The following is a 14,036-nucleotide window of genomic DNA, read 5'->3' as shown; positions in this document are numbered from 1 at the left end:
GAGAGAACAATTGTATGGTGTATGGCCACATTTATTCTAACGTAAGTTAACATATGAACATGCCCCAGTATTGGTAATGTCTCAAACCACAGTGGTGTTGCAATATCTGAGGGCCCCTTCACACTCGCTGATCGCAAAACGCTAGGGATTTTGGTAGCGTTTTGCTCTAGCGTTTTTTGGCAATTAACGCCAAAAAATGACCATTCACACCTGGCGATTTTTTTTTAGCGATCAAGTTTTGCACTTCTATAGCACTAAAACGTGATTGCTGCGAAATTGCCTGGCAACGGAGTATCAGAATAGCAGGGTACAGAATCAGGAGGCAGATACAGAGTCCAGGAACAAGCAGAGTTTGGCAACAGGTAATCAGAAATAGCAAGGTACAAAATCAGAGATCAAAGGAATAGTCAGGCAGGCAGAAGGTCATAACAAATAATACAGTATAATTTCCTAACGCTAAGGTGTGAACGCCTTGATGTCAACACCTTTGGAAACTATGCTAGAACACAGATACGAACAAGGTCTGAGTGCTACCACGTTGTGATCGCAACGCCAGACAACCAGAGAATGACCAGCACCCAGCATATATACCTTAGTGCTCTCTAGCACCTCCCCTAATTGCTGGACCAATGAAACTTGCTGTGACTGTCAGCTGACCGGCCTGGTCAGCTGACCCTTCTCTGACTGTCATAAAAGTTCTTCCTCTCCGCGCGCACGCGCGTCACTCTGAACCTAGGTGGACTATCAGTCCCAGCCACCCTCGCACTGCCTTGCAATGTCTCTGCTGACCCATGCGCGGGGTTGGTCGCACCGCTATCCGCACTGGTGGCGGCCTCCCCGCGCTGGGTCAAAATGTCAGCAGCAGGGCACTGCGTGCTACGCGGGGGTTTTTCCGCGTTCCGCCATGCCCTCCATGGAAACAGCCGCCTCACGCTGAGTAGAGGCGGCTGATTTTCCGCGTTTCCTTACACTTACATTTGTACAGCAGATATGGATATACTCACAAGTCTGGGTTGCCGACCTCAGGCAACCACTCCAATCGCATATGGGGATACTAAGCCTGTCCCCACTCAGGCTAAGAAGTCACTCTCCGTAGAAGAAAAATAAGGGTGTACACACCCATCCACCAGGTGGATAATGATATTTGTAGTAGTTACAGAGGCGCCAGCAGAATAAAAATTAGTAGTCTATTAAAACCAAATAAAAAATCGGGGGACCAGGGTGGATCCGCCTCCCCAATATATATGACACAACCACCATATATGGTATCCAGAAAAATATATATTTAATCAGTACTCCACATAAAATTATGCAACGCGTATCTGCACAACCTCGGAGTTACTCCTGCTCTTGTATTTGCCTAAGGAAGCGGGCTTGGGACCCGCGAAACGTGTTGCATAATTTTATGTGGAGTACTAATTAAATATATATTTTTCTGGATAACATATATGGTGGTTGTGTCATATATATCGGGGAGACGGATACACCCCGGTCCCCCAGTTTTTTATTTGGTTTTAACCACTTGCCGACCGCACACTCATAACGTGCGTCGGCAAAGTGGCAGCTGCAGGACCAGCGACGCAGTACTGCGTCGCCAGCTGCAGCCTAATTAATCAGGAAGCAGCCGCTCGTACGAGCGGCTGCTTCCTGTCAAATCACGGCGGGGGGCTCCGTGAATAGCCTGCGAGCCGCCATCGTAGATGTAAACACAAGCGGAAATAATCCGCTTTGTTTACATTTGTACGGCGCTGCTGCGCAGCAGCGCCGTAAGGCAGATCGGCGATCCCCGGCCAATCAGCGGCCGGGGATCGCCGCCATGTGACAGGAGACAGCCTGTCACTGGCTGCACAGGACGGATAGCGTCCTGTGCAGCCCGGCTTACCAAAGGGGGCCAGGTAGGAGAGGGAGGGGGAGCATTTCGCCGCGGAGGGGGGCTTTGAGGTGCCCCCCCCCGCCAGCCACTCGCAGGCAGCAGAGATCAGACCCCCCCAGCACATCATCCCCATAGGGGGGAAAAAAGGGGGGCAATCTGATCTCCCTGCCTGCACCCTGATCTGTGCTGGGGGCTGCAGAGCCCACCCAGCACAGATCAATCAAACTAGCGCTGGTCCTTAAGGGGGGGTAAAGGGTGGGTCCTCAAGTGGTTAATAGACTACTAATTTTTATTCTGCTGGGCCCTCTGTAACTACTATTAATCTAATTGAGATCTAACGTCCTAGTGTGTGTCTCTACAGCTGTTCTATCATCAGCATAGTAATATTAAGAACATAATAATAATAATTATTATTATTATAATGAATAATAATATTAATAAGTAATATTAATAGTAATATTATTAAGAAATATTAAGAATAGTAAGAACCTACCTGGGCTATTTTTAATCTGTCTATGATAACAATTAAAGATGCAGAAAAAGATCTGCAGTGATTTTTAGCACAGTCAAATAAAGCTACTAAAATACACAATAGACACTGAGCTCCTCCTAACGTACTTGCGGTTTTTGTAGTTAATAACAGATTTTATGTTGCGAGAACGCTGAAGCATATTTCACCCATCTAGAGGCGCAATGAAACCTTTTGTTTTTGCACATAGCTCATCAGTACAAATTTACTGAATGTGACAGATTGATGCAGTCAGGATAAAGTAGGTTATGTGACTGACACAAGCAATATTCTATTGCAACATTTGCGTTTATTTTTGTAGCTCCGCTTTTATAATTGTGAATGTAGGGTATTCATATATCCGGAGGCAAACTTGGTGGGAAGTGTGTGTGACTGCAGTGCAGAGGATGAAATATTACAGTATCAGTTTCTCTAAATTCCGACTTCTCACTAATGCCAGAGTGACATGGGCATAAGTATGGTGTCCCCTGCAGTCCAAAGCAGAGGAAGACCTAACACCTCATGCCCACTTTGGCATGAGGTGTTAGGACTCACGTCCCTGACCTTTGGAGCAGGGGCGCAGCTAGAAATCACCGGATCCCCCTGCAAAATAAATCACTGCCTCCCGGACCCCTATCCCCCCCCCCCCCCCCCGGGCCGTTTTGGGGGCAGGAGAGGTCGCAGCATAAGGAGAGAGCATGGTCGCACATCGGCGGGGAGAAGGGACAGTGTCCCCCCCCCCCCCCCTCGGGCTCTCCCCTCAGCGCGTTCCTCTCCTGCAATTATCAGCGGTAGCAGCGGCAGCAGGAACACATACCTCAATCCACCGCAGAGGTTCTGCTCTCTAAGTTTCTGTGCTACTTTCCGTTTAAACAGGAAGTACCGTCAGACACTTAGAGAGCGGAACCTCTGGCTTGTGGAAAGCATGGAGGTATGTGTTCCTTCCTGCCCGCCGCTGCTGCCACTGATGATTGCAGGAGAGGAGCGTGCTGAGTGGAGAGCCCGAGGTGAGGGGGGGGGGGGGCTGTCCCCCCTCCCCACCGATGTGTGGGCATGCTCTCTCCTCATGCTGCGACCCCTCCTTCCCCCCAAAACGCCCCCCCCCCCCAGGTGCAGGGGCTGCTGCCCCTATTGTTACTCCCCTGCATTGGTGTACTGTGTACATTGACTCTACAGTAAATCATGATTATATTGAAGGCATTGACATTTAAAATACATACGTACATGTATGTATAGGATGTACATTTGTCCTAGAGTAAACTTTACTGTAAATGACTTTCTTTGAAAGTAACTGTCATACACAGTAAATTTGAACTGATGGTTCTGACCATGAGGCCTAACTGTAGTCCATTTCATCATGGGGGATTCTCTGGGTTTTGTTTATTTTCAAAAGTACTTACTGAGCAGAAGTTTCTTAGTCCAACTGCCATGCGTTTAGTGTGTGAACTCTCGCTAAGTGCCTGATGCTACTTCCTGTATAAACAGGAAGTAGCGTGCAGCACTTTGAGATCAGACCTACACGGCGGATGGAGGTATGTGTTCCTGCCCGTCGCCTGCTGCCACTAATTCATGCTGGAAGGGAGCGCTGAGGGGAGAGCCTGAGGTGAGGGAGGCGGCGGGGGCTGTGTCCCCCCCCCCTGCCAATGTAGGTGGCCACGCTCTCCCCTCATACTGCGACCCCTCCGCAAAAAAAAACAGCCGTGAGTGGGCCCGGGGGGAGGACCCCATCCAAACTTTCGCAGGGGGGCCCGGTGATTTCTAGTTATGCCCCTAATATCAGCCACACATACTCCCCTGATGATCTACTCGAGAAAAGCAAAAGATTTCTTGTAGGAAAGGGGGTATCGGCTACTGATTGGAATAAAGTTTGAACCTTACATAGTTCCTCTAAAAATATTCTTGTGATAATTAAGGCCTAGGTATTCGCTGATTCCAGCATAGCTCACGGAAAGCTTGAGGTGAATAATTAAACCATTTTTTGTTTATTGCACACCAAACTCCTATTTCTATAAAAAGATGGCTGTAAGCCATGTGCACAGAGCTAGGCAGTCCACTGCCTGACCTCTTCAGTGTTTAATAATGGGTTAATAATGCTATAGATGAGAGCTGGTAATGGAAAAAGATGGGATTGTGCTGCAATGAAACAGGAACAGCTGCAGTGTTTTAAGCAGAGCGTAGCAGAACATTTGGCAAGAGGGGCCCCTTTTCTGAGCTGCATCGCTCACTCAGCTGGCCGCGCTCTTATTTAATTTACAAGGCATTAATTGTAACAGCGAATGCCTTGCCGACCACTTAATCTAAGGTCACAAGGAGGTGGCACGCCACAGTGGGTGCCAGTGTAACTCTTCTCTTGCCAAGAGATTTTTTCATACAACGTCAGTGTGATTACTTGGTGTAACATTTTCTTGTGCCTCGCTAAAAATGGGTGGAAAAAGCCAACGGCGTTGTTCCTGTGCAGAATAAATGTAGGGGGCCCCAAGCGAGTGGGTGTGGTCATAACAGATCATGGGTGGAGCAAAAAAGTGTCAATAACATGAAAGCATGTGAACCTATGCTTCATCTGTAGGCCCTGTATTTATGTAGCACATATTTTCTACCTTTCCATTATGTCTCATGCTGCAGTGTCATAGGTGAATACCTGCAAACATTCAAGGGGTAAAAAAAAGTATCATACTATTATTATTACTGTGTATCCATACAGCACTGATATATTCCACGGTGCTTTTTGCAGAGTACATAATTATGTCACTGATCGTCCCCGGAGGAGCTCACAATGTATGGTAATCCCTACCATAGACAAAGTCTAACGTCCTACCATATTATTACTGTATTATGTATTTACTAGAACTAGATGAAAGCCCGCCCATTTAAAAATGGGCGCTAGGCTTTGGCCACGACCCCCCACACCTCCTCTCTCTCCTCAACGGCCACGCTCACACCGCCCCACACGCGCACACCTGCACTGCAAACGCGCCCGCCCCCTGCACCGGATCTCTGCTGTCCGCCTGCGTGCTGTGCATGCGCAGTACGACAAACGCACGGACACAGCATTTTTAAATATAGGATAAAGCATTGATATCCTATGCTGCATGTTACAGAGAACATAGTCATGTCACTGTCCACAGAGGAACTCGCAATATAATATTACCACTGTCTAATCAATGTCTTACTATAGTATTATGTATTTATATATCTTCTGCATATTTTCACAAAGTACATAGTCATAATGAGAGACAGCTAAATTTGGGAAAATTACATTGGGGGGCATGGGCCTGCACGGGCCTGTGTCTGCCCCTGTGCCAGCTCCTGTTTATATTTGAACCAAGTCTGTTTTTTTTTAGTATATCACACCCAGATGGTATTTTTGTCTATAGCCTTTATACATCAAACACTTATAATGACACCTTATAATGTAATTTTTTTTGCCTAGGCTGTAGCTCACACAAGAGAGCTTTAGAGGAACATTTGTTATTCATAGTAGGCAAAAAAAAGTATTATTTTTTTTTATTATTGATGTGCCTCATTAATTCAAGTAAAATATGGAGTTGGTAAAATAATTTTAGATAACCATACTATCAACACATTTTAGACTCAAATAGACAGTTGCGTGCAGAGCCGGGACCAGGTCCTCCAGCACCCAAGGCTGAGACACCAAAGTGCGCCCCTCCATCCCTCCCACCCCAGCCGGCACACACTGATTGCTATTAGACTAAGAGGCGCCCCAATAGCTTCCAACCCCCCCCCCCCCCCCCCACACACACACACACACACACACACCTTAATCTCTAGTTATCTGGATTGCAGTCACAGTCATTTATTCCCTTTTCTTATTTCTCTCTGCTTCAAACACATTAGAGGAATGATAGCTGAGTGAGTTGTGCATCCCCTCCTACACTGCACCCTGAGGCTGGAGCCTCTCTCGACTCTGCCTTGGCCCTGCCCTGGTGCAGAGGTTGCGACCACACCGGGCTCCCTGGACCAGAGGGGCTGTTCCTTCAGCCAATGTATTAGCTCTTCATTGGTGTTATGTTAGTAATTATCACCTCAATATATGCTTTCAATAGAGGTAATCATTAACAAACTGTTCTTATCCCCTTACTACATGTCTCTGACACTGTCCTTGGTAGCTTTTGGTGCTCAATATCAATTATAATTCTGTATAGAGTATTTAAAGGGGCCCCATGTAAAACTCGCACTGTGGCCAATAGCTGCTTAGCTATGCCACTGATAGATAGTGCTGCAGATTGAATTGTGAAGAAGAAGATGGTTGGACAAGCTGCTTAAAGAGTAACTGTCAGGCTGCAGAAGCTAATTTAAACCTCTATTCTCCTGTGTTAAACAGTTTAGAAGGAAGCCAAAAAGACAATACTGAAGTTAAAAATCTCTCTTACTTTTGATGTGTGCTGAACAGCAAGGCTGTTATTCCCAAGCTCTTAAGAGGCCGAGAGGCCGCATAACATACTGCAAAGCATTCTGTGGCTGCTTCTTTCCACCTTGGGTCCTCCCCTCGGCTGCTAGTGAGAAGTTACAGGCTCATGTTACAACAGCTTGTAACGCAGTCCAGCTCACAGCACTGAAAAATCTCTGGGCAGAGTATACTGCATGAGTCCGCTATTGTTCCTAGCCACATGGCTAATTAATATTCACTGCACAGTAGTGTTGTCTTTTTTCTGAGTCGAATCATCAGGAAGCAGGGAGGACATGAGGACACAATTGGCTTCATAGGAGACAGACAAACATGGAACCTGCCATGAGCTGTCAGGAGCATCATTCTCTGCAAATACTATATAAAAATTCTGTGAAATCCAAACGTGGACAGTGAATTGCATATGTAATGTAAGTACAGCCAATCTTTAGCTACTGATATGTGTTTTTTTTTCTCTGAGACCTTATACCTAACAGCTCCTCTTTAATCAGAATAACAGAGCCTGTGTCCTGTCTTCCACTAGCTCCCTGTTGACCAGAGGAAGCAGACACCTACAATAAGCGCACACAGGTGCAAGTGGTGAATCCACCCAAAAGCTTACTGGTAGTCACCCTTCCAGTAAATATCTGATGGCCTCCTGTCCTCCTCATCCTTAATCTGATACTCTCCTCGCCCTAAGGGGGGTACTATGAATGTGCCCAGGTCTTAGATCTTTTCAGTGGTCATCTGTCTTGCAGCTCCTGGCCCTGGAATTATGGGAAAGCTAGAGGGATAGTGGTCCTTTCACTTGCAGCTTCTCTGCGTACCTTCCTATAGTTCCTATAACTGGAAGTGACAGGGTGTAACCGCCATCTTGAAAAAGCCTGTGTTGGTGCAACGTCCTGTAGAAGAGACCAACAGAGCAATAATCGGGAGGATCTGTGATCACAGAGAACCTTACTAAATGGTTATGAAGTTTTGAGATCGTAAAGTGGTATGAAACGCAGCATTTCTTCTTTGCTCTAACAGATTCTTTACAGCAAAAAAAAAAAATATTACCAGAAAAAAACACTGGTAGCAGAACAGCATTCAAACAGTTAAACACAGCACTTTTTACTTCCGTGAAAAGCTTAGGGCAGTTGTCGAACTTGAGGAAGTGATTAAAATAGTAGCTGATAAGAAAACCATTAATTAAACACTGCTAGCAGTGTCTTAGCTGAATACAAACCAAAAGTGTACTCAGGAGTAGACATATTCTTACTGGATACATTATAATATATAAATACAGCAGCTATGCAATGCATTACAATGGCAGCTTTCAGTGTAGATAAACTGTACTTTGGGAACTTGTAATTTGTAAATGGACAATAATACTTGTGCCCAAAAGCAAATATGATAACTGTACAGAAAATAAAAAGAAGAAACACATTTTTTTGCTGAATTTTATGTCCGTGTGTAAACCCTGTTTAAAGAGTAACTATCAGGCATAAAATCAAAAATCATTTCGCTATTTTTATCTGGTAAACAGGTAAGGATGCTAACCAGGCAATCCAATAGTATAAAGTCACTCTTAATTTTCTTCTTCATAGGACATGATTCCACAGGTCCCCTGGCTCTTATTTGGTACATTGCCGGACAAAGGAAGTTGCAGGGCATGCTAGGTTTTTTTTCTCTTCTTTACTTTCCTCCCCTTTTCCAGTCAGACATAACTAATGCAGCCTGATTGGCTGAAGCATTTTTCTCTCCCGGTTTCCCCTCCCACACATCTGTTCCTCTCTGATTGGCCAAAATTTCTTGTGCGGAGAAGCTGATAAAATGACTCACCCCCTGCAGCAGCTTCTGAAATCCGATCCATACAAATAAACAGCTCTGCAGAGTCGCACAATGATGATTTATGGCAATTCACTTCCTACCAGGGATGGGCTTTCGAGTATTCAACTACTCAAATTCAAAATTAAAATAAGGCTTGATTGCCTCAGGTGTGGGCATCAGGCGGGTGGACATCAGGCTAGATTGGGGTGGGTGGCAGGAAGGGTCACCTGTATACCTATACTCGAGGGAGGGGGTTCATCAGGCTATCTATACTAAAGGGAAGGGGGAGATACCATCAGACTAGCTATACTGGAGAGAAGGAGGGCGGGAGGGAGGGTTATCTGGCTACCTATACTGGGGGGGTCATCTGGCTGCCTATGCTAGAGGGGAAAGTCAGCGGGCTACCTATACTGGAGGGAGAGGGAAGGGTCATCTGGCTACCTATACTAGAGGCGGGAAGCTGCTGACAGTGGCCTTGGGCGGTAAAGAGTACAAATCTGGCCCTGTCGAAAGCCCATCCTGGCTTCCTACTACAGAGCAGGGTGGGAGTGTCTGAAGACTGCGAGGAGGGCGGGCAATGCATACACAATCAGACAAAGAAGAAGAAACGGAGTAAGGGAGGAAATGGCGTCAGGCTTGGCTTCAAGATAGACAGTCAAAAATGGAAAATGCTAAGAAGGGTTTTCTCTCTCTTTTTTTTTTTTTTTTTATTATAGTGATATCATTAATCAAAATGTGAACAAGGCATATGTGATGTAAGTGGAGTAAGTATCTATCTACTTATATATGTGTTTTTTTCTGAGATAGTATGACTGACAGCTGCTCTTTAAAGTAAAAAAAAATCAAAATCAAATGTTAGATACTTACCTTGGTAGAGGGAACCCTGTAGATCCTCCAGAGGCTTCCCACATCCTCCTTGAGACCACCGATCCAGCACTGGAACCCTCTGGAAGGTCCAGGCTCTGCTCGTCTGTAAATGAGCGTGGCCACACTGCAGGTGACTTGCAGCTGCCCAGTAGCACGGAGTTGCCCAGGCTTGGCTTTTGCCACCAAGCTCAAGCGGCTTCATGCTACTGCGTAGGCCTGTTCTGTGCCTGCGCAGTGCGTTCAAAATGACCTCCACCTGTGTGGCAACCTATTATCTGGGGCAGCTGGTGAGTGTGTTCTTACCTACTGGGAGCTGAAAAGGTATTTTCATTGTTGTGGTGTGAAAAGCTCTATGAGAAAACACAGAAGAAAAGTCTATTGAATCAGCACACACACCAAAAACTTGAGTGGGGCCCCTTTACTGTTCACAAATCTTCTCTTGTGACCCTCACAGCCACAAGTGTAGACATCCTAATCCCCACACCCATAACCAGTGTAGTCACAAAAACACCTGATCTGGAGTGTCAGAGGGAGGGAAGTAGTAGTTGGGGTCTCCCCACACCTCTGGGCAGTGGTGCTCACCGCCAGGTTGTGATCACGCTTACGCGTGGATTCACGACCATTTTGACGCATTCCGCCTCGGACACGCTAAGCCGTGAATAGATTTTCAACCACGAAAATCTGCTTCGGCTTCGCGTGAATGCGGACAGAAATCCGCATTCACGCTCGTGAAGCCCGGCGCTGAAGTCGTGGTTAGCGGAAATGCGTCAAACTATGCGGAAGTGACACATTGCACATTGTTGTTAACTATGCCTGCCTTTATAAAGACAGTTACTACCTGCCTAGTGCCTACCTTGGTTAATTTTTCGGTGTTATGGTACTACGACCAGTAAGTTGCCATGGTCCTCCTTCTGAGCTGCTGAACTGACCGCCTGCTTTGTCCTCCTGACTCAGTCGCTACTACACTCTGCATTCACACTGCCCGGGTCACTGGGTGCATTTAATTTTTTGGCCAGCACTATGACGCTGTGCTACTACTACTACCACCAGTATGTTGCCATGGTCCTTCTGTGCTGCTGAACTGACCGCCCTCATAGTCCTTCTCCTGACTCAGTCGCTACCACCACTGCACTCTGCGTTCACACTGCCCGTGTCCACTGACAACTCTGCTGCGATGTCATTGCTAATTGCTGCAAAAAAAAACAAAAAACAAATTACAAAAACCTCTCTGGGGCCTTTTTGGCGTCAGCCACTCATCCTCCTCCAGCGGTACCTTCGCCGCCAAGTGCCATTGGAACTCGCCTTCACCTCTTTGATTGCTTAACGCGTATATCCCTTTTTAAAACCACGTATTACCAATTAATAGCCCCATTTACAGTGGTGATTTATCTTTAAAAGCCATTAAAAAAAAAAAAAAAAAAATTTGGATTTTTTTATGTTGAAGTTATGTTGCCCCTTATCACCTCGATAATCCATGCAATTTTGGGGATTGTAGCATGTATGGGGGCTTTGTTATTAACGTTAAAAGAAATTCCGCCTCCAGGCGGAAATCCGCGTGGTTGCGTGGACGCGGACGAAAATCCGCATGCAGCGGGGCCGAATGCGGATTTTTTTTTTGCAACCTTGCGGATTGCCGAATTCGTGGATGAGGCACATCCGAGCACCCCTGCCTCTGGGCCCCCTGCAGTCGCAGGCACTGCTCTCCTATAGTTACACCCCTATCAGCATGTATGATGAGTGGAGCATTCCAACAGGGCAGCAGGAGAGAGGCAGGTCAGGCGGGGTAACACAAGTTACCACAATTTAAAATAGATTACAGTACATTCCAAAAGAGATCACTGAAGCCCACACAGAATTAGCTCTCACTTCATAGCAAAGTAATGGAAATAGCACTTCATCAGTCCTGTGAATTTATAGCTGCTTATTCTGAGCTCGCTGCTTCTTCATTGTGAAAATGGAAGAAGCTCAATTTACATTTATTTACTGTTTGTATTAAGGCATTTTGTAGCTAAACTCCAGGTAGACCATTACATATACAGTACATTTCATTGAAATACAATACATGTGATATCTATTCCCTGCTGAAACTTGCCAATCATGCAGTTGTGAAAGCCCAGGAATATTCAGCCAGGATAATTGGCACTGTGCCCTGCCTTTCTCCCTTCTTCAGCTAAGCAAAACAGCTTGGGCAAAGCCCCTCCTTCTGTATGCTCATTGGCCAGTGGACTAGCAGCATGCAAATTAGTTTTCATTCTGCACTCCTGCGCTGCTCTCCTTCTGCCAACCTGAACACAGCCATCAAGGGGATTACCAGAAGTCTATATAGAGACAATAAGTATTCTTGCTTACCATATTTTTCGGACTATAAGACACTCCTGACCATAAGACGTACCTAGGTTTAGAGGACAAAAAAGGGAAAAAATATATACTAAACCTAGCGCATCCATGGTGAAGGGGCTTCTTGTGGATTATGCCCCCTTTGTACCTCTTGTGTCTCCCTGTGTCCTCCTCTGTCTTCCTTGTGTCCTCCTCTATGCCCCTTTGTGTCCCCATGTCCTCAGTTTGTCCCCCCTGTGTCGTCCTCTGCATGGGCACAGTACAGGGAGTCCCCAACATTGCGGCGGGTTGGAGGTTTGTGTATTGGCAGGCGTTCACAAGTCAGGAACTTCCTGCATTTGGACTACAAGACGCAGTGACTTTTCAACCCCACTTTTGGGGGAGAAAAAGTGGGTCTTATAGTCCCAAAAATACAGTGCTTGCTTTTGCTTGTTTTATTAAACTCATAATTTCTTGATGTGTGTGCTGCACATGGTTGCCATAACACAAACACTGACTGGCTCCCACTGCCAAGGCCCCGTATCGGGCAAACTTACTGGGCCCCCTCTCACTTCCCCCTGTCCCCAAGAAAACACTGTTTTCCCATAAAAGAAAAATTATGTCAGTGCTATATAAATACATAATAATAATATGATAGGACATTAGACTTTGACTATGGCAGTGGACAATAGAGAGGAGTGTAGAGCAGAGAAAGTTTAAGAGAGTGGGCTGGTTAAGGAGAAACTCCTGACAACTCTTCACCCTGAACGCCAAACACTGACCTTTACTGGCTGTGTGCGGAAGTCTCATTGAGGGCCCTTTCACACCAGAGGGCTTTTTCGGCGTTTTAACGCCACGGCCGAAGTTGGCGTTTTCCTAGGTAAAAGAAAGTCCATAGACTTTCATTTTACCATTCACACTAAACGCTGCGTTTTGGAGCATTGCGTTTCAACGCTCCCAGGCGCTTTTTCTGGGCCTACCGCGGCGTTTCTCATTACAATTGACTGTAATGTAGAGGCGTTAAAACGCCTTCAAAACGCCTTCAAAACGCCTGCAGCCAAAACGCAGCGTTTTAGCCTTTCACCGCTGCCTGTAGTGTGAAAGAGCCCTGAGGGCCCATTCACACCAGAAGCGTTTTTCTGAGTGTTTTGCAATTGATTCGCGTTTTTTTAAATCGCTTCCATTCACTTTCATTAAAATTGCGGTAAAAATCGTGGAAAAATTGCAGCGACTTTCGTGGACGCGATTGCAAAATCGCAACGATTTTACCAAGATTTTTACTGCGATTTTAATAAGTGAATGGGAACACTTTTACAAAACGCTAATCAATCGCAAAACGCTCAGAAAAACGCTTCTAGTGTGAATGGGCCCTTAGGGTAGATTGTTCTGCTCCCCCTGAAGAGCCGATCCTGGGTTGAGTTGTTTTAAAGGGGAAATGAAGTAAGAGGTATACGGAGGCTGCCATATTTATTTCCTTTTAAGCAATACCAGTTGCCTGGCAGCCCTGCTGATCCTCTGCCTCTAATACTATTAGCCATAGCCCCTGAACAAGCATGCAGCAGATCAGGTGTTTCTGACTTTAAAGTCAGATCTGACAAGATTAGCTGCATGCTTGTTTCTGGTGTTATTCAGATACTACTGCAGAGAAATAGACCAGCAGGGCTGCCAGGCAACTGGTATTGATTAAAAGGAAATAAATATGGCAGCCTCCGTATACCTCTTACTTCAGTTCCCCTTTAAAGAGAGGAAGAGGGGGCGGAGAGCAGGGCTCCCTTTGAACTTGATGTGCCACACTCTGCCATGGCTCTGCCTCCCCCTCTGCTTGCAAGTACTGTAGCCCTGTAGAAATTGCTATGGGACAACATTGAAATGACCACTGGAAAAAAATCTGTCTGCAACTGCGGACTCCGGTGGCCATTTTCTGTAGTCCCATAGAAATTTCTATGGGACTACAGTACATGCGATCAGAGGGGGAGGCAGTGCGGTGGCAGTGTGTGGCACATCAAGTTGGAAAGGGGCCCATTCTCCACCCCTTCTTCCCTCCGACCAACTCAATCGCAGAACAGGGAGCCAGGGAGGGGAAAAAAGCTGTGTATATACGGCTGTTCACTGGGCCTCAGACACACTCGGGCCCCGTGCACCAGGCCCCCCTGTGATGCCCTATTGGTGGCCCTGCCCACTGCAGTGGGATACGGCAGGGGCATTGCATCCCCATTGCAATACAAAAAATAGATGTAAAAGCGACCTTACAGACA

General features: G+C 46.3%; 1 protein-coding gene across 4 annotated transcripts in view; it reads left to right on the top strand.

Moving 5' to 3' along the window:
• Window positions 1-14,036, top strand: part of RAP1GAP2 (RAP1 GTPase activating protein 2) — an 863,455-nt gene that overhangs the window by 281,577 nt on the left and 567,842 nt on the right. The window contains exon 1 of one of the 4 annotated variants that reach the window (XM_068270224.1): window positions 7,174-7,217. The exons of the other annotated variants lie outside the window; for them this stretch is intronic. Coding sequence (XP_068126325.1) covers window positions 7,216-7,217 — 2 coding nt within the window. The 5' untranslated portion in view covers window positions 7,174-7,215. Of the gene's footprint in view, window positions 1-7,173; window positions 7,218-14,036 lie in introns of those variants that run through there. 4 annotated transcript variants of the gene reach the window in all.

The sequence above is a fragment of the Hyperolius riggenbachi genome, chromosome 2 (assembly GCF_040937935.1).
Source record: "Hyperolius riggenbachi isolate aHypRig1 chromosome 2, aHypRig1.pri, whole genome shotgun sequence".
Lineage (NCBI taxonomy): Eukaryota > Metazoa > Chordata > Amphibia > Anura > Hyperoliidae > Hyperolius > Hyperolius riggenbachi.
Note: the sequence above shows the minus strand (reverse complement) of the source record. Positions and strands in the feature narration are given on the sequence as shown.